The sequence below is a fragment of the Oryctolagus cuniculus genome, chromosome 10 (genome assembly GCF_051225735.1).
Source record: "Oryctolagus cuniculus isolate XC-2025 breed Fujian yellow rabbit chromosome 10, ASM5122573v1, whole genome shotgun sequence".
NCBI classification, from domain to species: Eukaryota; Metazoa; Chordata; class Mammalia; order Lagomorpha; family Leporidae; genus Oryctolagus; species Oryctolagus cuniculus.
The window spans coordinates 69,248,811-69,273,476 of NC_142876.1; the positions used below are offsets into that span (position 1 = coordinate 69,248,811).

The 24,666-nt window shown below is 52.9% G+C and overlaps 1 protein-coding gene and 1 long non-coding RNA gene across 4 annotated transcripts in view; one reads left to right on the top strand and one right to left on the bottom strand.

Moving 5' to 3' along the window:
- Positions 1 to 22,406, top strand: part of IMPA2 (inositol monophosphatase 2) — a 43,179-nt gene extending 20,773 nt beyond the window's left edge. For all 3 annotated transcript variants that reach the window (XR_011379444.1, XM_070050507.1, XM_002713559.5), the window contains exons 3-8: positions 727 to 831; positions 2,797 to 2,842; positions 6,124 to 6,232; positions 20,693 to 20,801; positions 21,332 to 21,483; positions 21,892 to 22,406. Coding sequence is in view for 2 of the 3 variants with exons in the window: in XM_070050507.1 (XP_069906608.1) it covers positions 727 to 831; positions 2,797 to 2,842; positions 6,124 to 6,232; positions 20,693 to 20,801; positions 21,332 to 21,483; positions 21,892 to 22,007 (637 nt within the window). In the remaining variant the exon portion in view is untranslated. The remainder of the gene's footprint in view (positions 1 to 726; positions 832 to 2,796; positions 2,843 to 6,123; positions 6,233 to 20,692; positions 20,802 to 21,331; positions 21,484 to 21,891) is intronic.
- On the bottom strand, positions 16,270 to 24,208 carry LOC138844056 (uncharacterized). The gene is made up of 2 exons (XR_016214162.1): positions 24,000 to 24,208; positions 16,270 to 16,480 (listed from the first exon to the last, which is right to left on the bottom strand). It is a non-coding gene; the product is annotated as an uncharacterized LOC138844056 (long non-coding RNA).
- Positions 24,209 to 24,666: the final 458 nt, after the last annotated feature.

A 24,666-nucleotide genomic window follows, 5' to 3' on the forward strand; every position in this document is an offset into this window, starting at 1 on the left:
GTCCAGGTTCCTGATGGGGTGGGTGGCTGATGGGGGCTGACTACAGAGAGCACAGGAGCCTCAGACCAGGAGCAGGTGGCTGTGACCCTGAGCGGAGGGAGGAGGCCTCTTGGATAAGCAGGGAGCTTCATGGGCACCCAGAGAGGCTGTGAGTGAGCAAGCAGTGTCCTCATAATCCCGCTCTATTCTTCATGCCGTCCCATCCTGCCCCTGCTTTATCCTGAAGGGAAGCTGGATACCAGGAGTAGGGAGGGCATCCGTGGGGAAGCGGGAGCCACAGCTGCCATCCACCCATTGTCACCTGTGTCTACAGTTCAGGGGAGATGTTGGCTGCAAGTGACATTTAGCCCCTGGTGGCTCAGGTCACAGAAGTCATCTGTCGCTCCCCACGCTTTGATGTCATCGGCCCCTCTCCAGACCAAGGTTACAGCAGAGTTTAGCTTTGTCTCCGTGGTCCCACTGCCCAGTGCCCCTTGCACCCTCTACCTGCTCCAGGCCCTGGCAGTGTCTCCCAACCTTGGGCACTATGGTCCCGCAGTGAGTAGCCCGCCAGGCAGGTGGAGAAACAGGAGGCCTGTCAGAGACCCTGCCCCTGCTTGGCCCCTAGAACCTGCGAGGCATTGTTTTCCCTCGGCCTCCTCCTTCTCTCCTGGAACTGGAAGCAGGTGCAGGCTCGGCGGGTGGTGGCCCTGGCGTGTTTGCTCAGACCGAGTTCTTCCACCGCAGGTTCATTGCAGAGGAGGCTGCGGCCTCCGGGGCCAAGTGCGTGCTCACCCCCAGCCCGACCTGGATCATCGACCCCATCGATGGCACCTGCAACTTCGTGCACAGGTGAGCGGGAGCGGCGGCCCCTCCTACAGAGCGCCGCGTGGTCTCCTGAACCCTGTCTTTCCTGCAGCAGCGTATGTGAGGCAGCAGTGCACACCGAAGCGCGCAGCAAGTGTGTGGTCTCGTTAAAATACTGACGTGATCCTGATGAGAGTTTTCACATGAGGTTTTCCATTTGTGAGAGAGCCTCCGCGACTGTCAGGAAACCCTCCTGTGTTTAAAACCCATCGTTTGTTACCCTTAAAGTGTTGGGTTGAATTTAAGAAACGCTCCCCGGGGAAATAGGTGAGGTTAGGAGATGCACCTGTGCTGACCAGCGGCTGCAGGCAGCGGCAGTGCCAGTGAGACTCAGAGCTGCTTCCCCCTGGACGCAAACCTCAGGGTTCCAGAAAGCAGGAGGTTTAGGGAGGACAGGGGGACCACCCAGGAGGGGACGGGAACTTGGCTGCTGAGCTGGCGAGATGACAGGCACAGAAGCAGAGGAAGCTCCCTGACAGCCAGCGGCTGCTGGAGCTGAAGGTGGTTCTCTCACTTGAATGTGCCTGGCACCTCTGCAGGAAGTCCCTGTCCCCAGGGAAGGGCAGCCCCCAGGTCCCAGGCCACGCCCATGCTGCTGAACGGGGGTGGGGTGGGGGGCTGTGCTGAGTGACGAGCAGGAGCCAGCCAGGTTGTGGGTCCCTAGCTCTTGGTGTCAGCAGGCTGGCCTCCAGCAGTTTCTTTATCTGTGGAGCGTGTGTAGTAACCCCAGCACCGTGGCCACCTTCTAGAGGCAGACCCAGCCATGACTTTTCAGGCGGTGGGGCGGAGCCATCGGCACCTGCAGCACTGTCACCAGGGTGTCAGTTCCACTGAAGTGTGACCCCCCCAGGGGTGTCTTGAGTGGAGCAGCGTCACTTCTGTCCCCCTCATTATCCCAGTGCTGGGGACTGGCATGTGACAGGCAGAGCACTCACATGGGGAGGGCCATGTGTCCATCTATAGGGCTCCTGTGGACTCCAGGGGCTCCAGAACCCCTTTTGCAAGGCACCTTTCTCTGGAACCCTCTGGGGCCACAGAGGGCAGCTCGGCGGAGAGTTTTGGGTGGAAAACAGATCCTGTAGCTGATCGTGGCGGTCAGAACCATGGGGCCACGCTGTGGCACGTCACTGGCTAAGCTGTCCGACAGCTCCTGGCAGCTGAGCTCAGACAGTGCCCATCCCTGCTGGTGCCCATCGGTGTGGAAACGGCAGTGGGTAGGGGCTAATGCCACACCAGGGGCACGTGTTCACGTGGGGAGCAACAGGACTGAAGTTGGGTGTTTGCACACGCCCTAGCAGTCAGGGTTTGCTTGTGTGTGTGACTGGTGCTGTCCTTAGGACCCGGCCTTGCCTCACGGCTGCCTGTTTTTACAGTGCTGATTGCTCTCACATAAAGGAGAGATTATTCCGAAGACATTGAGCAGCCGTGACAACATCACCACACAGAACCACAGGCAAACTGACAAAAGCCAAGCCTCCACCACTGCGGCTCGCCCTGCCGTTGGCTGCTTGGGAGCCTGGCAGGCGGTAGGACAAGGCTGTGCCACTGTGGCTGGAAGTGGAGCCCCCTCCACGGGGAGACTGCAGCCTCCGAGACCCTCCACTGCCCTCCTGGGACTGGCCTTTCGGGAGGTCTCTGTTGGCCTTGAGGTCCCTGAGAACCAGGAACCTGCTATTAAAATCACTGCTACTTGGGCACAAGATGGTCATTGTTGAATTGCATCGGTCTGACATGACCCTCAGAATGCTGTTTTCTTTCGAGGTTGACAATCTCACCACGTGGCCAGATAAGTCTGTTTGTCTTGGAAGCAGTGAGTAAAATTGTGGGAAGTCGATTAAAAAAAAAAAAAAATCAACCCAGCCCAGGCACAGAGAGGTCCTTGTGTGCCTCCCAGGAGGCTGCCACACAGCCACGAGGGCTCCAAGTGCTAAGCCTTCTGTTTCCTTGCAGATTCCCCACTGTGGCTGTCAGCATTGGATTTGCCGTGCACCAAGAGGTACGAGCTGTTCCGTCCGCTCCCCACCACGCGCCTTCCCTTCCCAGGGACTGGGAAATCAAGGAGGCACTCGCTCCTCGGCCTGCCGAGGAAGGGGACGTTCCGAGCGAGTGGTGTGAGTCAGTCTCCAGCTGACCCCTAGAGCGTGTGACCTCCTCGCAAAGAAGAAGAACTCCTATTTTGGGAGAGCCTTTTTAATCCCGCTCTTCTGTTAACTCTGTGTCTCCCTCGGGCCGTGCCTGGGGGAATGAGCCTCTTCCAGGATTCCAGGCGCTGTCACAGGACCTGACGGGAGGCAGGGCTGGGGAGTTCACCCTTATTACTCTATTCAAGCAGTGACGCCTGGAAGAGCCTTAATTTCTTTGCTGTTGCTTCAGTGTTGGGACTGCCGGCCTCCTCTAGAAAAGCATTTGTTCATCTCAGCCCCCGATTCCCCAGCGAGGAAGCTGAGAGCGATTTACACCCGTCCCCAAGTGCCAGCAAGAATGTTCACATCGGCATTTGCGTAGGGAGTTAGTCGTTCCCTTGTTTCCCTACTAAATGTTGTCCCTGGGACTGGTCAGTGTGGGACCTTGGGGCTGACTCCATGACCACCAGGTAAGCAGGAAGGAGAGGAGGGGCTGGGGCCAGGTTCTGAACCTGCTTGTGAGCCTGCTGTGTTTGTAAGCCCAGGCATTCTGGGATGGGCCTGGGTTTGGGAATCCTGGTAAAGCCAGGGCTGTGGAGGAGGGATTGAGTATTGCTAGGAAGCTGCAGGCTGTCATTGTGAGCCCAGTGACTCCTGCTTCCTCCCCCCCTTCTCCAGGAATCAGCCCCTTCCCTGGAGGGTGGGACGTCCACGGCAGAGTGGTTGAGTTCACCCCAGGGCCGACCAAGGCCTCGGGAAGCCATTGGCCTGGGTCTGTCATTGCCTGGAGAGGTGAATGCTTGACTCCGCGCCCGGCCGGGCACACTTGCTCTTGTCAGCTTGGGCTGGTTGGAAGCAGGCTGGGGAACAGCAAAGGCAGGTGCATGGGCCAGAGGCCGTATCATGTCCCACGCAGCCTCTTCCTCCTGCCTGTTTGTACTGTGAAGCCCTGATTCGTGCCCAGAGGGCTCTGGAGAGACTGCGATAGGTGCTTGGGGCAAGGCCCTCTGTGGGGAGCCTCTTCTCTTCCAGGGCAGTCAGGAGGGTTTCTTAGGGGTTGGATTAGCCTCAGAGCCGGTGCTGTGGCATAGCAGGTAAAACTGCCGCCTGCAATGTCAGCATCCCATATGGGCACCAGTTCGAGTCCTGGCTGCTCCAATTCCGATCCAGCTCTCTGCCATGGCCTGGGAAACCAGTAAAAGATGGCCTAAGTGCTTGGGCCCCTGCATCCACATGGGAGACCAGGAAGCTGCGCTTGGCCCCTGGCTCCTGGCTTTGGATCAGCATAGCTCCAGCCATTGCGGCCAACTGGGGAGTGAACCAATGGATAGAAGACTTCTCTCTCTGCCTCTGCCTCTGCCTCTCTGTAACTCTGACTTTCAAATAAACAAATGAATCTTTTAAAAAACAAAACAAAACAAAACAAAAAAAGGATTAGCCTCGCGTGGTCCTTTTTCCACAGCTTAAAAAAAAGATTTAAGCCCTTTCTAAAGAAATAACCTTTTTCAGTAACTTTTGGTTACTAATGGTTGATTATGGTATGAATTTTTTAAGATTTATTTTATTTATTTATTTAAAAGGCAGAGTTACAGAGAGGCAGAAGCAGAGAGAGAAAAAGAGGTCTTCTAGCTGCTGGTTCACTCCCCAAATGGCCACAACGGCCAGAGCTGCGCCCATCTGAAGCCAGGAGCCAGGAGCTTCTTCGTAGTCTCCCACGTGGGTGCAGGGGCCCAAGGACTTGGGCCATCTTATACTGCTTTCCCAGGCCTTAGTAGTGAACTGGGTTGGAAGTGGAGCAGCCAGGACTCGAACCACTGCAGGCAGCAGCTTTACCCACCGTGCCACAGCGCCAGCCCCTATGATGTGAATTTTTAAAATAGTTTTATTAATCTTCATTTTTTTTCAAGATTTACTTATTTACTTGAAAGGCAGAGTTACAGAGAGAGAGAGAGAGAGAGAGAGAGATCTTCTACCCACTGATTCACTCCCCAAATGGCTGCAACAGCTGGGGCTGAGCCAGGCCAAAGCCAGAAACCTGGAACTCTATCTGGGTCTCTGATGTGGGTGGCAGAGGCCCAAGCAATAGGGCTATCTTCTGCTGTTTTCCCAGGCACATTGTCAGAGAACTGGATGGAAAGTGGAGCAGCTGGAACTCAAACTGGCGCTTGTATGGGAAGCCAGTCTTGCAAGTGGTGGCATAACCTGCTGCACCACAACACTGGCCCCTAGTCTTCATACATATTTTTTGAAAGATTTTATTTATTTATTTGAGAGGTAGAGTTATAGACAGAGAGAGGGAGAGACAGAAACAAAGTTCTTCCATCTACTGGTTCACTCCCCAAATGGCCACAGTGGCCAGAGCTGGGCTGATTAGGAGGTGGGAGCTTCTTCTGGGTCTCCCACGTGGGTACGGGGGTCCAAACACTTGGGCCGTCCTCCAAGGCTTTCCCAGACCAATAAGCAGAGAGCTGGATTGGAAAGAGGAGCAGCTGGGATATGAACTGGCGCCCATATGGGATGCCAGCACCGCAGCTGGAGGCTAAGCCTTCTACACCACAGCACCGGCCCCATCTTCATATATTTTAAAAACACTAGTATGGGCCGGCGCCCCAGCTCACTAGGCTAATCCTCCGCCTATAGCGCCGGCACACCAGGTTCTAGTCCTGGTCGAGGTGCCGGATTCTGTCCCGGTTGCCCCTCTTCCAGGCCAGCTCTCTGCTGTGGCCCGGGAGTGCAGTGGAGGATGGCCCAAGTGCTTGGGCCCTGCACCCCATGGGAGACCAGGAGAAGCATCTGGCTCCTGGCTTCGGATCAGTGTGGTGCGCCAGCTGCGGCGGCCATTGGAGGGTGAACCAACGGCAAAGGAGGACCTTTCTCTCTCTCTCTCTCTCTCTCTCTCTCTCACTGTCCACTCTGCCTGTCAAAAAAAAAACAAAAAAACACTAGTATGTAAGAAAGAAAATCAGCTTCCACTTCGAGGTCTAGTGTGAAATCTGGACTCTAATTTTCTCCCATTCCTCCTGGAAGGTTACCTCTGTCCCATGGTCACTGTGCTCATCTTGGAACCTGGAGTAGCCCTTGCCTTTAACTTTCTGTATTTTTCATGTGGGATGAGTGATCCGCATTTGTTTTCTGTCCTGCTCCTTACCCACAGCTGGAATTTGGAGTGATTTACCACTGCACTGAGGAGCGGCTGTACACGGGCCAGAGGGGCCGGGGCGCCTTCTGCAACGGTCAGCGGCTGCAGGTCTCCAAGGAGACAGGTGGGCGTCACGTGACCCCTCCCTGCCCATTTCACATGGATTGGGTGGAAAATGCCGGAAGCTACCCCCATGTGGGACAGAGGGAATTGTCCGACTGAGGATTCAGTCTCTGTAGAGACATGGTTGGTGGCCCTGATAAAGTGGAAACTGAACCGGTTCCACATCCTAACATTTTTGTTAATTTGGCCAGGATGGGGCCAGTGCTGTGGTGCAGCGGGTAAGGCTGCTACGTTCAGTGCCAGCATCCCATGTGGGCATCAGTTCAAGTCCCAGCTGCTCCACTTCCAGTCCAGCTCTCTGCTGTGGCCTGGGAAAGCAGTAGAGGATGGCTGGAGTCCTTGGACCCCTGCACCCACGTGAGAGAACCAGAGGAGGCTCCTGGCTCCTGGCTTTGGTTTGGCTCAGCTCTGGCCGTTGCAGCCAACTGGGGAGTGAACCAGCGGATGGAAGACCTCTATCTCTCTCTCTGCCTCTCCTTCTCTCTGTGTGTAACTCTGACCTTCAAATAAATAAGTAAATCTCTTTAAAAAAATTGTGACCAGGAGAACCATGTTCTCCTTCTATTCTTCTTTTTATTTTTTAAGATTTATTTATTTGAAAGGCAGAGTTACAGAGAGAGACAGGCAAAGGCAGAGGCAGAGGGAGAATCTCCCATCTGCTCATCCATTCCCCAAATGGCCAGTCCTAAGCCTGGAGCCAGAAGCTTCTTCTTGGTCTCCCACATGGGTGCAGGGGCCCAAGCACTTGGGCCATCTTCCACTGCTTTCCCAGGCATATTAGCAGGGAGCTGGATTGGAAGTGGAACAGCCAGGACTTGAACCAGCGCCCATATAGGATGCCAGCACCACAGGCAGCTTTTATCTGCCATGCCATAGTGCTGGTCCCTCTCATTCTGTTTGCACTCACATTATTTATTATGAAGGCTAAAAGAAATCCAGTCATCGGTTACCATTTGGTCTGTAGGACACCTGGGCAGATAGTCCATGGCCCTCAGAGACACCAGTCTCTGACCCTCAGAGCATCCAGGTCCACCTCGGCGGTGCTGCTGTCACAAGGTGAGGTTGCCCAGGTGCAGCGTCAGCTCTGCAGGTGTGGCCTAACAGCTGGCTTCAGTTTCTGCGGCCGCAGGAATGACGGCTTCAATAGGCAGTGTTCCCACGCACCTCAGACCGACAGCTGTAACCCTGGCTTGCCCTTGTTTGCCTTGAAACAGAGCCTCAAGGACATCCAGTCGCCTTTAGAAAGAGGTTCCTGTGACACTCAAACCGCCCAGAACTGCGTGGAGCCGCCTGTTGTTAACAGTACACCTGCTCGGGCTGGCCATGACTCTTCCTGGCTTTTCTCCCACAGTACTAAACCCGTGACATTTTATTGCACATGGGACAGAAGAATGCCAGACGGAAGTAGAGAGGAGCCCAGGCCGAGGCAGCTGGATGAGGTGGTCTTAAAGGTGTCTTTGGGCGGGCTTGGGAGGCAGAAGACGCAGCCCCTGCTCCTGGCCAGCTGCCCGTTTCTGAAGCTGGTCAAGTGCTCGGCCCACCCCCAGGTGGTTCCCTCGGGGTCAGGGGCCGCAGTCTCAAGGTGGCAGCATGCCCTCTGGCTGCCCAGCTGCCTGCCTCCCTGCCTCCCCCAGTTTCATTTCCATCTCTCATTTTTTAAATAAAAAAAAGTATTTACTTATTATAAAAAGAGAGAGACAAAGAGAGCTCCCATCCTCTAGTTCACCCCATGCCCCCCAAAGCCCTTACAGCTGGACAGATACTGAATCCAGGAGCTGAGATCCCAATCCAAGTCTCCCATGCAGGTGGCAAGAACCCAGTTACCTGAGCCATCACTGCTGCCTCCGAGGGTCTGCACTAGCAGGAACCTGGAGCTGACAGCTGGAGCCAGCAATCAAACCCATGCACTCTAATGTGAGGTCCTAATCAGCAGCTCAACCACTAAGCCACACGCCCACTCCCAGCTCTTTAAAATTCCTTGCTAATACCTTTCTTCATTAGTTCCACTTTTCTGCTGTTTCTTCTCCATGGTTGTCACTTTGCTGGCCTTGGAGGTGGCCAGAGGGGTGAGGTGTGTCGCTGCCCATGGGATGGGTGGGGACTGTGGGGAGAGGAAGAGAGGGCTGTCATGGAGCCATGAGAGCCCCTCCCCCGGGCTCTAGCAGGGGGAGGGGAGAGCTGGCAGTAGGCTGTGCAGGGGGCAGGCAGGACAGACTCACCCAGGGTGCTTCCAACCCTGGGTGACCCTGCGGGCCTCCCTCTCCTGGAGAGTTTTGTTTAGCTGCAGGAAGAGCAGCGTTAATTACAGCCAGGCCCACCAAGAGGCACCCGCTCAAGCCTAATTGTGTAACAGGCAGGGAAGTGTGTTATTAGACCTGCTTGGGTGAGCTTTGCTGCCCGTTTCATTTGGTGACAGTGCTGAGCTCTGTTCACACACACCCAGGTCCCCAGTTGGCCGCCTGCGGCTCAGTCTTGTGTTGTAACATCACGTCCTGCACAGGGGCCTTGCTGAGTCACCCAGTCACACTGTGGCTCCTCTGGGCCCCGCCCAAGTGGGGATTCTGTCTGGTCAGCTCTGTGTTTGGCCCCCGCTAGGCACCTGACAACTTAGGAGACAGAAACATGCTCCTATCCCCAGCGAGCCCATTGCTCAGACATGACCATGAACCTCTGCACACTGCTGTGTTGTGGTCCCCACCTCTCTCCAAAGTGCATGTGGTCCCAAGCCCACTGGTGACTTTGTAAGAATTCCAACTGACAAGGTGAGGTGGGGCCAGCCTGTGTGTCATGGACTTCTGCAGTAGGTGACAATGTGTGCTCCTGGGTGGTGTGGTTCCTAAGTGCCGTGCAGACCTGGGTGCCATGCTGACTCTGCCTCCTGCAGTGGCCAGAAGTGTTTTCAATGTGGGTGCTGTTGATAAGAGAATCATGTGGGCTAGCCAAGCACCAGGCACAGAGCACCTACAAATGACAGTCATTGCCAAAGAGGGAGCTGGGGTCTCAGCTCGAGATCATCAGGCTGTGACCAGAGAATGTGCTGTAGGGCAGCAGTCACTGATGCCGCCATGGGCTCTTCCTCCACTTTCCTGCCCTCCCTCCCCTTCCCTACACTGTGACACCTTTCTAGAATGTTCTCAGCTCACCCTGGAGAGTTGGAGGGCAGAGTCTCATGAGTAGTGTCTCCTTCCACTTCCACCATGCAAAATTGCAGGCACATGAGAAGTAGACAGAGAAGGCACAACAAACCCAGTGGCCTGTCACCTGGGGGCTCCGTGCTGCTCACCCACAGCCCCTGGCTTCGTCCACACCCAGCAATCCCAGACTGAAGTCCCGGTGCTAGTCCAGAATCCAAAAGGCTCCAGAATCTGAAATTTTCTGAATACACATTTCAAAACTTTTTTTTGCAGCCTAATGCCATGTGTCCAGGAACTTTTGGAGGTACCCTTGTATCCAGTTTAGAGTAACAGTACTAGCTATCAACAAAGGAGTACTGAAAATAGTTAGAAGGGGTTTGTGACTTATTTTTTTTTAATTATTTGTTTATTTTCATTTTATTTGAAAAGCAGGGGGACAGGCAGAGATCTTCATCCACTGGCTCACTCTCAAAATGCCCACAACAAGGGCTGGCCAGGCCCAAGTCAGAAGCCCAGAACTCAGTCTGCATCTCCCGTGTGAGTGGCAGGGATCCCAATGACTTGAGCCATCATCTGCCTTCCCAGGAGGCGTTAGCAGGAAACTGGATGGAATCAGAGTAGCCAGGACTCGAACCAGGAACTTCATATGAGCTGTGGGCATCCCAAGCTGTGAGTTGACCACTGTGCCAAAGGCCCATCCCTTCGTTTGTCCTTTTGTCCCCAGCAAAGCTCCCATGAGGATGTAGTCAGGCCTTGCTTCCCATTAATAAGACACCAACTAAGGATGGACATTCGGATACATTAGGTTCACTGCTATTAATTAAAAGGGTTACTTTTTAAAACCTTGATTTGAGGGGCCAGCGCTGTGGCGTAGGAGGTGAAGTCACCACTTGTGGCACCAGCATCTCATATGGGCACCAGTTCACGTCCTGGCTCTTCTGCTTCCAATCCAGATCCCTGCTAATGTGACTGGGAAAGCAGTGGAAGGTGGCCCAAGTGCTTGGGCCTCTGCACCCTTGTGGGAGACCTGGAAGAAGCTCCTGGCTCCTGGCCTCAGATCAGCTCAGCTCTGGCCATTGCAGTCATCTGGGGAGTGAACCAGCAGATGGAAGGACCCCCCCCCCCCGCCCGTCTTGGGATCTTCCCCCTCTTACAACACTCCGGCATATGTACCCTTTATAAAACATCTGGCCGGCTTCTCCATAGGTCACATCTTACCCCCGTGGTCTCCCTGCTTCGGGTGCTTTGTACCATATGTGCGTGGGCAGAGCCATTCCAGGCCGTGCAGTCATCCTAAAGTCATCATGTAGTGTGGGTTCTCCAGGTGAACAGAGGTGTAACACCCACCGCCAATCCTCAGGCACTGTTTCTCCGATGCTTTCAATTATGTGAGAAGCATTTTCTCTCTCTCTCTTTTTTTTTTTTTTTTTTTGACAGGCAGAGTTAGACAGAGAGACAGAGAGAAAGGTCTTCCTTCCGTTGGTTCACCCCCAAAATGGCCACCACGGCCAGCACGCTGTACCTATCTGAAGCCAGGAGCCAGGTGCTTCCTCCTGGTCTCCCATGCGGGTGCAGGGCACAAGCACTTGGGCCATCCTCCATTGCCTTCCCGGGCCACAGCAGAGAGCTGGACTGGAAGAGGAGCAACTGGGACAGAACCAGTGCCCCAACTAGGACTAGAACCCGGCGTGCCGGTGCCGCAGGTGGAGGATTAGCCAAGTGAGCCGCGGCGCCGGCCATGAGAAGCATTCTCTAATACAGCATTTCCCAAGGCTTTTTTGATTTTTAGGACCGGTCCACTTATAGCCCTGAAGAAAATATCAAAGACCCCAAAAGAATTATATCTACTGATGTGTGTGATTTAGAAATTTAAACTAAGAAGTCCTTTTTTTTTTTTTAAGATTTATTTTATGTATTTGAAAGACAGAGTTAAAGAGAGAGGTAGAAAGAGAGTGGTCTTCCATCTGCTGGTTCACTCCCCAAATGGCCACAATGGCTGGAGCTGAGCCAACCCAAAGGCATGAGCCAGGTCCCCCACATGGGTGCTGGGGCCCAAGGACTTGGGCCATCCTCTGCTGTTTTCCCAGGTGCATTAGCAGGGAGCTGGATCAGAAGCAGAGCAGCCGGGACTTGAACCAGTGCCCATATAGGATGCTGGTGCTTTAGGCTGCAGCTTTAACCCACTGCGCCACAGTGTCGGCTCCTAAAGTCTTTAAAGTAGTTATTTATTTTTAGAATGAAGACATTAACATTTAACCATATTTTCCAAAGCAAAACAAAATTTAATGAAGAGAGTAACATTGTTTTATGTATTATTTATGCCTGGCGTACTGGAAGACTGCTAGATTCTCATATCTGCTTCTGTTGTAATACACTGTGTATATCTGTGTATATGCCACTTTGATGGAAGTATAAAGAAAATCACACAGATACCGTTGTTGGGAACAGAAGTATTTTAATTGACTTTTTAGATCATTGACGAAATTCTTCTTTGACTTTAAACCAAAGTTCAACAAGTCGTGGTTCCTTTGTATTTTTTTCAAAGATTTAATTTATTTAAAAGGCAGAGTTACACAGAGAGAGAGGGAGAGACGGAAAACTCTTGCATCTGTCGGTTCACTCCCCAAATGGCTGCAATGGCTGGAGCTGTGGCAGATGGAAACCAGCAGCTAGGGGCTTTCTCCAGGTCTCTCACATGGGTGCAGGGGACAAGCATTTGGGCCATTTTCCGCTGCTTTTCCAGGTGCATTAGCAGGGAACTGGATTGGAAGTGGAGCAGCCAGGACTCAAACTGGTGCCATATGGGATGCAGGTGCTGCAGGCCACGGTTTAACCCACTGCACCATAACGCCAGCCCCAAGTAGTGGTTTCTTAAAGGTGGGTTGTAGTGTGGATCCAGTGACAAAGCAGTGGTTCTTCTTACTCTTTGATGTGATCGTTTGCTCATGGAGGATTCCGTGACATTAATTGGTCATTTGGAAAATGGGTTCACTGAGATTTTCATCTCTTTTAAATGCTGGCACACTTCAGTATGAAATGGTAAAAATAAAAATGGGGGTGGGTGTTCACCCTAGTGACTGAGATGTGCACGACCCATATCAGAGTACCTGGATTTGAGTCTCAGCTTTATCCTGATTCCAGCTTTTGGCTAATGTGTGCCCTGAGTGGTAGCAGGTGATGGCCCAAGCACTTGAGTCCCTGCTACCCAAGTGGGACACCTCTGTTGAGTTCCTGGCTCCCACCTTCAGCCTGGTCCAACCCTAGCCATTGCAGGCATTTGAGGAGTGAATCAACAGGTGAGAACTCTCTCTGCCTGTCTTTAATTATTTTTAAAGATTTATTGATTTATTTGAAAGGGAGACTGACAGAAACAAAGAGAGAAAGAGAGAGATCCTCCATTTGCTGGTTCTCTCCCTAAATGACCACAACAGTAGGCAGGGCCAGCTGAATGAAGCCAGGAGCCAGAAACTCCATCCGGGTCTCCCATGTGGGTAGCAGGAACTCAAGTACTTGAGCCATTGTCATCCACTGCTTCCTGGCTGCACTGGCAGGGAGCTGAATCTGAAGCCAAGTAGTTGGGACTTGAACCCACTCAGATATGGGATGCAAATGTCACAAATGATGGCTTAACCTACTGCACCACCATGCCAGCCCCTCTACGTTTCTTATAGCACAATAATTTTATCAGGATATATCTCAGTGTTGCTTCTGAGTCACATCTCCTACGGTACACACTGGTATGCCTCTTCAATATGTAATTTCAAGTCTTTGCTTTTTCAATTTCTAAAGATTTTCTTGAATTATGGTTTTTAGTATGTCTTTGTCTGCAAATTATGTTGCTGCATTTTTTGTCTTTTGGGTCTTCCCTATTTACCTTCACTTTTTCTTATCTCCTTTTCACCTTTTCAAAAAATTATTTTTTTAAATCTTTTTACCCGGTTTCTTCTGAATCACAGTCCATTATGTTTACTTATTCTGTGTTCCTTTATATTTGTCATCTTTTCTGGATTGTTGTCTTTATTTTTTTCCAAGTCCTGTTACCTCTAATTTTTTGAGATTTATTTACTTATTTATTGGAAGGCAGAGAGAGAGAGAGAGAGATCTTCATCCACTGGTTCACTCCCCTAATGACCACAACAGCCTGGGCTGGGCCAGGCCAAAGTCAGGATCCTGGAAACCCATCCAGGTCTCTCACACAGATGGTAGAGGTCCAAGTACTTGGACCATCATCTGCTACCCTCCCATGCACGTCAGCAGGGAGCTGGATTGGAATTAGAGCAACCCAGACTCAAACCAGTGCTCTGATATAGGATAGTGGCTTAACCTGCTCTGCTGCACCACCAGCCCCTGCCTCTAATTTTGAGTTATGCTATTTTTTCATGGATTGTTTCTTTGTTTTATACACAGCTCGTCCTGTTTGGTGTTGGAGTCTCTCTGGCATTTGTTTATCGGCTGTAGATATGGTTCTCTGCTCCTGTCTCCTTTTTTTATGATGGTTCTGTTTGGGGTTCACCCAGGATTCTTTCTGGTGACTTATTTTGACTTGAAGTTCATAGTCCTAAACTTTGGGGACCGGGGGAGGGGGTGACTTCAAAGCAGTTTTCATGACTTCATGGCTCACAAGCTCCCTCTCCTGTTGTTTCTGTGAAATACTTTACAATGGGCTTTCTCCTTTTTTTTTTTTTTTGAGGGGGGAGCCCAGGCGACCTTGGCTCTGTTACTGCTGTAGGTAACTCTGGAGTTCATTCCTATACCTTTGTACTCAACCCTGGCACTGCCCTAAGAGGGCTGGCCCTGAGAGGTGCACTAGGAGCAGTCACAGGGCCTGGGGCTCCATCCCCTTCAGACATCCCAGCCCCCATTGGGACCCTGGGGACTGATGTGAGCACACCCACCTGCTCCACTTCTGATCCAGCTCCCTGCTAATGGCCTGGGAAAGCAGCAGAGGATGGCCCAAGTTCTTGAACTCCTGCACCCATGTGGGAGACCCAGAGGAAGCTCCCAGCTCCTGGCTTTGGATCAGCCCAGCTCCAGTCGTTGCAACCATTTGGGGAGTGAACCACTGGATAGAACATCTGTCTCTGTCCCTCTCCCTGCCTGTAACTCTACCTCTCAAATAAATAAATAAATCTTTTTTAAAAATCTTTTAAAAAATACTGACCTTCTTAGGTAAATGAGGCTAACTTTTATTTTCATTCGAGTGGCTCTTAATGATCTGAAGAAGCCTGAGGGAATGAGGACACTTTTATAAAATCCACCCCTGTGTGGGTGTGGCCACAGGGGCCATCTGTTCTACAAAGCCAGCTTGTGCCACAGGCAGGTTTTCCAGCCTGTGAAGCACAGATTGCCTTTTTCTCTGCGAATGCCTATTTGAATGTATGCAAATGATTTTCATCTCTTACCTTTCAGTTTTAAGATTTCTCTTAAGACAGTGCTGTTCTCTGGCACTGTATCCAGCTCCCCTGGAATCAGATTTTTCAAACTGTCAGAAGCCAGACTGGTTTTTTTCACCCCAAAATCTGTATGCAAAGAACATACTGAGATGCGATCCTTGCAATCTGCCATTAGAGTTTTATTGTAGTAAAGCATATATAATATGTATTATATATACAATTTATATATAATAACTTACTTGAATTATTTTTATTTTTTAGTTTATTTGAAATAGGGGGAAAGAGAGAGGGCCCGTCCACTGGTTCACTCCTCAGATGTCCACAATAGCCAGAGCTGGAACCAGATCGCCAGCTCTTCCACATAGCTGGCAGGAACCCAATTACTTGAGCCATCATTTGCTGCCTCCCAGGGGCTGTGTTGGCAGGAAACTGGAGTCGGGAACTAGAGCCGGCCATTGAACCCAGGCACTCTGACGTGGGATGCAGGCATCCTGACTGCCAGGCCAAGTGCCCATCCCTCGGATCTTTTTTTTTTTTTTTTACAGATAGAGTTAGACAGTGAGAAAGAGATAGAAAGGTGTTCCCTCCACTGGTTCACCCCCTAAATGGCCGCTACGGCCGGAGCCACGCCGATTGGAAGCCAGGAGCCAAATTCTTCCTCCTGGTTTCCCATGTGGGTGCAAAGGCCCAAGCACTTGGGTCATCCTGCACTGCACTCCCAGGCCACAGCAGAGAGCTAGACCAGAAGAGGAACAACCAGGACAGAATCCGGCGCTCCAACCGGGACCAGAACACTGTGCCCATATGGGATGCCAGCACCACAGGTAGATGATTAACCAAGTGAGCCACAGCGCCGGCCCCTCGGATCATTTTTAAGCATACCGTTCAGTGGTATTAATTACATTCACAATGTACAAACGTCACCACTATCTGTTTCCAAAATTTTATCACTGCAAACAAGATCTGTATCCATTTAGCCATAACTCTCACCACCCCCATGAATTGCAGAATAATCATTTTTTAAAGATTCGTTTTTTGAAGTCAGAGTTACAGAGAGAGAGAGAGGTCTTCCATCTGCTGGTTCACTCCCCAGATGGCCACAAAGTCCAGTGCTGAAGCAAGCCAAAACCAGAAGCCAGGAGCTTCATCTGGGTCTCTCACATGGGCGGCAAGGACCAAACACTTGAGCCCTCTGCTGCTGCTTATCCCAGGCCACTAGCAGTGAACCAGATTGGAAATGGAGCAGCCAGGACTCGAACTGGTGCCCACATGGGCTGCTGGTGTTGCAGGTGGCAGCCTTACCTGCTACGCCACAATGCCAGCCCTCAGAATATTCTAAATTTTAAAAATATTCATGCGTGTTTTCACTTGTATGTGAAAGTTTAAAAAAAGCTGGCCTAATAGAAGTGGAGAGTAGACTAGCAGTCAGGAGGGGCTGGGAAGGGCACGGGGTTCCCAGCACATAGAAAGGATCAATGTGGGTTTTTTCCTTAAAGTTCATTTCAACTGAGTAAACTTTTTAAAAAAGATTTATTTGTTTAATTGAAAGGCAAAGTTACAGAGAAGCAGAGAGAGAGAGAGATCTTCCATCCACTGGTTCACTCCCCAAATGGCCACAATGGCCAAAGCTGGGCCGATCCAAAGCCAGGAGCTAGGAACTTCTTCTGTGGCTCCCACGCAGGTGCAGGGGCCCAAGGACTTGGACCATCTTCTGCTCCTTTCCTAGGTACAGTAGCAGGGAGCTGGGTTAGAAGTGCAGCAGCCAGGACTCATACGGGATGCCGGCACTGCGGACAGCAACTTTACCCACTACGCCACAGTGCCGGTCCCAGAAATGATCAGTGTTTAAGAAGAAGAAAACCCTGCTTACCCTGATTTATCATTACACATTATAAACATGTTGCATCATCACACTGGTCTCCCTAAATATGTTCTATTCTCATGTGTTAACTAAAAAATAACTTAGTTTTAAAAAAATAAGTGTATACACAGTCAGCCGTCTGTCACTGCAGGTTCCACAGATATGGATTCAACCAACTGCAGGTTGAAAACTTTCCCCCGAGGTTTGCGTCTGTACTGAACACGTGCAGAGCTTTTATGCCTTGCGATTATGCCCTGAACAGCTCTTCACACAACACTACATCAGGTATGGTTAATAATCTAGAGATGATTACAAGTATCCAAGAGGCTGTGTGTGGGTTCTGTGCAAATAGGTGCCATTTATGTAAAGGGACTTGAATGTGTGGTTTTCAGTCCCCACGGGTGAAGCCCTGGCACCAGTCCTCTGTGCGTCCTGAGGAATGACTGTTTATTCCATTGAATTAGGTTTAAAGTTATTATAGCAAATCTAGGACAAAGGACAATAAAATGCAGAACTCACAGTACTTGTGGGTCAAGAAGAATAACTGTCCTATGTTGTTAAGTAGAGAAGAGTTCAATAAATTGCGTTTTTCTCCTCTCATCCAGGGCAAATTGCAACAGCAAGCATCTTGCCTCTAGGGTGGCAGCACATAGCTTCCTACATTTGCGGGAATTAGAAGGAATGAATTCACTGCACCTAGAAAGGGAAGGTGCTAGATTAAGAGTGATCCTTGCACACATTTTAAACTGTAAGAAGAAACCTTTCCTTTCACAAATCACCAGGCGAGCCTAAGTCTCGGCCGCTTACAGCCTCAGCAGGTGCCTGCGCTACTCCAGCCCTGTGTGTGTCTGCAGCCAGGGCGTGGGCCTGAGTGTGGAGCTCCCCACAGCCTGCATGGAGAAGCAGCAGCTTGCACAGGACTTGATTTCCCCTTCAACAGCCCTGGCTGCCTCATTGGAAGCCCCCGTGCCCATGGTGGGGTGCATCTGCCCCTGGAGGCCTGCACCTTCGGGCCTGTCCTTCAGGGTGCAGAGCTGGTTTCCTGGGGCAGGCATCTTAGACATCTGAATAAAAGTCGGGCTTAGCTGCCCGTGGGCTAGCTGTCCAGCGTCCTCCTTCCTCCTTCCTGGCGGGAATCTCCGTGTCTCCCCTCCTATTTTCCCAGGGCACCAGGAAATGCCCTGGAGGGAAGGATGTCATTTTTGAGCTTCCTGCTAGAGAAAGATCACTCTTGAAGTACACACCTTAGCATACGGGATCCTGCTGGGACTTACAAACGGTTCAGGAGCTCCTAGACCCTAGTGGGGTTTGGGGGAGGGCAAACTGGAAAATGATACCAAAATCTAGACTACGTACATTCTGGGTGGGCATTTGGCCTAGGAGTTAAGCATGTTAGTTGAAGGGGGCCGGCGACCTGGTGCAGCAGGTTAAGCCATTGTGATGCTGCCATCCTGCATCAGAGTGCTGGTTTAAACCCTGGCTGCTGTGCTGCTGACCCAGCTCCCTGGTAATAGGCCTGGAAAAGCAGCAGAAGGTGGCCCAAGCACCTGGGCTCCTGCCACCCACATGGGAGACCTGGATGGAATTCCAGGCTCTTGGCTTCAGCCTGGCCCAGCCCTAACCTGAGCCCTAATCACTGGGAGTGAACCAGCAGATGGACAATCTCTGTCTCTCTGTCACTCCGCCTTTCAAATAAATGAAAATGAATCTTAAAAAAATCAGTTACGAGCCCCAGGTCTCACACTGGAGTACCTGGGTTCAATGCCCAGCTCCGGCTCCTGACTCTAGCTTCCTGCTGATACAGACTCTGGAAGCAGTGGTGGTGGCTCCAGTAGTTGGGCCCCTACCACCCACTGGGAGACCTGGATTGCAGTTCCAGATGCCAGTTTTGTCCATGCCCAGTCCTGGCTATTGCCAGTATTCAGAGTCAACCCCACAGATGGGAACTCACTCGGTCTGTGTCTCTTTCATTTTCTGCTTCTTTCTTTCTGCCTCTCAGATACATAAAAAATACATTCAAAATATGCACGCTCTTTTAGAAATCCCACTTCATGTGCTCTGTCTTGAAAATACTGTCAACATGACTGCACAAACCTCTACAGGAAAAGGTCTTCACCATCACTTTATAGCAAGAATGGAAAGTGTTCATCTGTAGGGGCTTGAAGTGGCACTGAGTAGAATGGGGTGCAGTCAGAGAGTGAGGTGTGAGTGGCAGAAGCTGTGTATGATGTATTGTCAAGAGATCAGTCCCAATAACCTGTAGAACTGTTGTGGCTTTTTAAAAAAATTTTTTTTATTTTTTGTTTATTTGAAAGAGACAGAGAGGTCTTCCATCTGCTGGTTTACTCCCCAGATGGCCACAATGGCCAGAGCTGCGCCAGTCACGAGCCAGGAGCTTCTTTCCGGGTCTCCCACATGGGTGCAGGGGCCCAAGGACTTGGGCCATCTTCTACTGCTTTCCCAGGCCATAGCAGAGAGCTAGATTGGAAGTGGAGCAGCTGGGACTAGAACCGGCGTCTGAATGGACTTCCGGCACTGCAGGCCAGGGCTTTAACCTACTGCGCCACAGTACCAGCCCCAAACTGTTGTGTTTTTAAGTTGTATTTTCATGCATGTGAAAGACAGAGCTACTGTGTTTGGGTTCATGTGTGGGTGTGGGTAGCATGTGAAGTTGGGCAAGCTGGTTGCAAGCAGGGTAGGAGAAGGCAACACATCCGTCACCGGTGCTTCTGTGATTTTTCAGGCTAAAATAACAGGCCAGCCAGTGTCTTCCTTTCTTTCACTATATTTTTTAGGGTGGTTTTAGGTTCATAGCAGAATCAAACGGAAGGTCCAGAAAGAGCTCCCACCCCTTACGTCCACACCCCCACCCTGGGACGGGGGTCTGTTGCAGTGGACCCACATTGATAGGTGACCGTCATGGTGTGCACACTTGGCATTGGACATTCACTTAGACAAACGCACAGGATAAGAAGTCACTTCACAGCCTCACTCAGAAGGGTTGAATCGGCCCTGAGAACTCTGTTCTCCACTGCTCAGCCCTCCCAGCCCCTGGCAGCCTCTGACCCTCCCACTGTGTGCATGGTTGTGCTTTGTCCAGAACAGCGTGTGGCCTCTTCGGCTTGGCCTCCTTCGCCTGGGAAGTGCATTCGCTGTTCCTGCCCAGTCTCGGGGCTTGACAGCTTGTTTCTAGGGTGGCACAGCTCTGTTTCTGGAAGCCCACAGTTTGCCATCACCTGCTGAAGGCCCACTAGTGGCTTTGTTAGGAGGAAAGCTGCAGGTTGTTCCATACAAGCACATTTTCAGCTCCTTTGGGTGAATAGCAAGGGAGTGTGTTCAGTTTTCAGAGAAACTGCTGACCTGCCTTGCAAGGGGCTGTGCTGTTTGGCATTGCCACCAGCCATGACTGACAGTTCCTGTTGCTCCACTTCCGCTCCAGCATTTGATGTCAGTGTTCTGACAGAGGTGCACTGGGGTCTCACCACTGTGTTAGTCTGCGTGTCCCCAGTGATGTAGGATGTGCAGCATCTTGCGCATGCTTGTCATCTGTAGTTCTTCGCTGGTGGGCCAACAGGCCGTGACGTGAGCAACAAGGCGAGGACACGTCACTGCTGTCAGGGACAGGGGCAGAGGCCCAGGCACGTCCCCCACAGCCACCAACCAGCTGCCAGCCCCTTGCTGGTGCAGGGGTCATCCCTGCCACCTCCCGTCTCCTCGGGAGGCCGCGTGGGGTCTGACAGGAGGGTCACTCCAGGAGGCACGGGGTGTGCCCAGTGGGGAGTCATTTGTTTAATATTTAGGATTGAACGATGATCTTCAAAAGCCACCAGATTCTCCCGAGGTCTCCACGGTCCCAGCGTGCAAGGAAACTCCGTCCCTGCAGCGCCCAGGCTGAGACCAGGCAGCCGGACCAGAGGGGCCGTGGCCAGCGGGGCTGCGTTTCAGCTGTGTGCTCGCCTTGCGCGAAGCTGCGGGAAGAACTTTCTAGCAGAAACCACGCAAAGACGATCCTTCTCCAGGGGACACCGCCCTGTCCAGCGGCATTGGGTGACGGGAGCTTCCCTCTGTTGCAGATCTCGCCAAGGCCTTGGTTCTGACAGAGATCGGCCCCCGGCGCGACCCCGCCACTCTGAAGCTGTTCCTGAGCAACATGGAGCGGCTGCTGCACGCCAGGGCCCACGGGTAAGGACCGGTGTCGGGAGCGCCCCCTGCAGGTGGGAGCGGGAGAGCCGCGTGCTTTCTGTGCAGACGCCGCGCAGCCTGCGCTTCTTCTGAGGGACACCAGGGGGCGTCCGGAACTGCATGGGGTCCTGTACCCCTTCTGATCCTTGTTCTGAGAATCCAAGAGAGGTCTGAAGGGGTCCTGCGTGTCGTTCTGGCTTCAGGTGGACGTTACTCTGATGCATTAATTCTGAATGTTTATTAAGGTCCAGATGAGTCCCCATCCCCTGCCACACACCATACTTGGCAACCCGAATGTAATGTAGGTAGAGTGCATGCACCAGCTGTGTTTCAGCACCCAGGAGCCCCTGCAGGGCAGGGCGCTGAAGCCATTCTGAATTCTGCGTCCCGAGCTTGCTGACAGAAGCCCATGGCTTGAGTCTGGCCCCCGATCCTGCCCAGTGAGGACGCAAGTGGGTGAAGGCAGCCCACACGTCACGTCAAGAGCTGGGCTCCACTTCCACCGTCATCTGGCCTTCCCTCTCCCTCAGGGTCCGAGTGATCGGAAGCTCCACCTTGGCGCTCTGCCACCTGGCCGCCGGGGCCGCCGACGCCTATTACCAGTTCGGCCTTCACTGCTGGGACCTGGCAGCTGCCACGGTCATCATCAGAGAAGCAGGTGGCATCGTGATGGACACCTCAGGTGAGCCCTGCGCCCCAGCCAGCCTCCCAGCCTCAGGGCCCTGCAGAAACCAGACCGAGTGACACTCTGGGTAGGGTGCTTCCCGGTGCCTCCCCACCCGAATTCCCCCTTCCTCTCAGAGCTCTGCAGATGAGGCCACACGGGGGTGGAGAAGGCAGTGGCCAGCCCAGACGGCCTCCTTCCTGCTGGTCCTCAGACAGAGGCTCAGGAGGGCTCAGCCTGATGGCCACATACCCACTTTACTGTTACACCTTGCTGGGCCCTTCTGCCCCTGGTTCACTTCTAGACTGCCTGGCAGGTGCGGGCCTGAAACATACATGGGGCCCCCGCATGTGCCGGAAGTTATCATACGAGGTTGTCCCGGCCCCTCAGTAACCGGGGTGTCCACCCTCCCTGCTCTGTTCCTAGGTGGGCCCCTCGACCTCATGTCCTGCAGAGTGGTTGCTGCCGGCACCCCGGAGATGGCGACGCTTGTGGCGCAGGCCTTGCAAACTATCCACTATGGGCGGGACGATGAGAAGTGACACGGAGCTGCCCTCGCAAAGCAGTGCGGCCCGAGGACCAGGACTCGGCCTTTGGGGGGAGGGCTGCCGTTGGCCTGGCAGCCCGTGATCTGGGCCAGGCATCTCAGCTGCTGACCCCAGCTTGCAGCAGGTGGCTGGCCTCTGCAGCCCGCATCTCCATCGCTGGGAGTTGGTGTTTGGCCGGGTCCTCTTCTCTGATCTGACGCAGCCCTTGTCAGGTCAGTGCCCGTCCTTCCGTCAGGGCCAGCGCCCACGTGCCATAGGAGCCACGCCGCGGCCAGGCCGTGTCGACTCCCCCGTGCACATCTCAGGTAATGACGCTTTGGAACTGCTGATGCAGCGGACTCTTCTCAGGCCTTCCCCGGGTGCTTCGGAATGCAATAAATGAACCCGATGGCACGCGCTTGTCTGTGCCTCCCTACGTGTCGCCAGCGTCGCTGCAGATCTGGGCTCAGCAGGAAGGTGGGCGCGGTATTCCCCCCTCCCCCAGTCGACAGTGCTGTGCACTGCACGCTGCTTCCCCGTGATTCCCTTGTCAGCATTCGGAATCCGAGACGGGGACAGAGCGAAGGGAGGCTCGCCTCTGAGATGCTGCTTCTGTGGGCTGAGCCGGGAGGAGAGTGTGTGCCCTGTGCTCCGGGCCTCGTTTGTTTCTCTTCCAGAGGTGGGATCTTGCGTGGAAAAAGAATTCTGTTGAGGCTCATAGCAGCAGGCCAGTGTCTTTCCTCGAGCGCTGGAATTGAGGTCGGTCAGAAGACCAAACGGCTCTGAACTTTCTCTCTGCTCTTCCTAATAACGTGCCGTCAGGAAGCACAGGTGTTAGTGGGGGAGTGGGCCTCTCCCTGGCTGGCTCTGGCTCCTGGGTGCCTGAGAGGTGGGGCTGCAGGTACCTGCTCACTCACACCCTGCTGTGCCCCCACAGAGGCCCAGCGAGCGAGCCCCCACCCCCGCCACAGGGCCTCTTCTCTGCACTCTCCGGGCTACTCAGCACCCCTCACGATCCAGGGTGAACCCCCCTCGAGGACAGCCTCACCACACACGGGAGACCCCAGAGAGTGATTCTGCAGGGAATTCTTTCGAGGAATAAAATACTCCAATGCCTGATGCCTTGGGGTTGTTTTTTGGTACATAGGCATATGGTATGTAAAGAAAGGCGTTTCCTTTGTGGTCTGAATGGGGTAGCCAGGTAAACCAGGTGAAGACGCAGGGTCTTGTATAGGTGCAATGAGCAGGGGGGTCCCTGCACCTGATGACCACAGGAGCCTATGAGAGCACACAGGAGCCACAGGGCATCAGGGTTGAGTGGGGCCGTGTCTGACAGTGTGACAAAATGCACGGTTTTCCATCATCTCAGAAAGCCCTACAGGATAGCAGCGCATAGAGGCACACCCTGTGACATCCATTCTAAAACCCTGGTTTGTTTTATATATGGCACTCCACCACTATTCTGTGGGATTTCTGTTCTTCCCTGGTTTTTGTCGGCCACCAGCCTTCAAAGATTCCCCTGTAGCAGTTGTACCTACTGGTGACCCTCAGCTCTCCCGCTGTGTAACTGGGAGCGGAGCAGAAAGACCAGCCCGGGGCAGGGCGAGAGCAAGTCAGGCTGTGTGGTTTCACAGGTGAGGCCAGGTTAGAGCCCTGGAATTGCAGAGAATTCTGATTTTGTGAAGGGGACACCCAAGAAGCAGGGGGGAGGGAGACTTAGGGATGGCGAGGGCAGGGTAAGGAGAGCCGTCATGGGCTGGATGTCAGCCAAGGTCAGCTTCAGCATGGGCTGGGACCGCTCTGTCGCCTCCTGCCAGCTGCGCTGTGTCGCTCCCCTCACCACCACCTGGGGGCCAGGCAGCTGCTCCATGGCAAAGTCTGGCATTGCAATAGGGCACAGGCCCAACCCCAGCTTCCGTCCCTCTGGCCCCAGATGCCGGCCCATGGACTGCAGAGCTGCCTTCCTCACAGGGTGCTGTGGGCACTGACCAAGGGGTATGCCCATACCTGGCAGGTGCCTTGCATGTCAGCAGCTCTCAGTAGCTGTGAGCTCTTCACCCACATCCAGAGATTTCCACCACAGGAGTCTCCAAATGAGTCAGAGAACCAGGGTCCCGAGAGCGAACAGGCACTGAACACCAGCAGCCGGTCTGCTTGGCCCGAGAGCAGCAGAGCATTTTCCATGAGTTCTGTTTATGCTAAAATAGCATCAGGACAGCAGGAAAGGAATGTGTGGCCCCTAATCCCAGGGGGCTGGTACCTGCTCCTTCCTGGCCTTCATCCTGTTTGGCTGTCACGGAACAGAGTGCCCGGCTCCACGGCTGCTCCATGTCTGACACATCTCTGAATTGCACCATGTTCTGCTCCATGAGGACTGATTTTCTGGGGTACTTTTTTTTTTTCTTTTACTGGAGACTCAGAGACAGTTTACTCCCCAGTGGCCAGGACTGAGCCAGAGTGAAGTCAGGAACAAGGAACTCAATCCAGGTCTCCCACATGGGTGGCGGGAGCCCGACCACTTGAGCCGTCATTGCTTCCTCCCAGGGTCTTCATTGGCTGGAAGCTGGAGTCGGTAGCTGGAGCCAGGACTCACGGCAGGCGCTCCAGTAAGGAATGCAGCATCTAAGCTGCTAAGTCAGTGCCCGCCCTGGGGTAATTTGTAGTGCCGTTATTG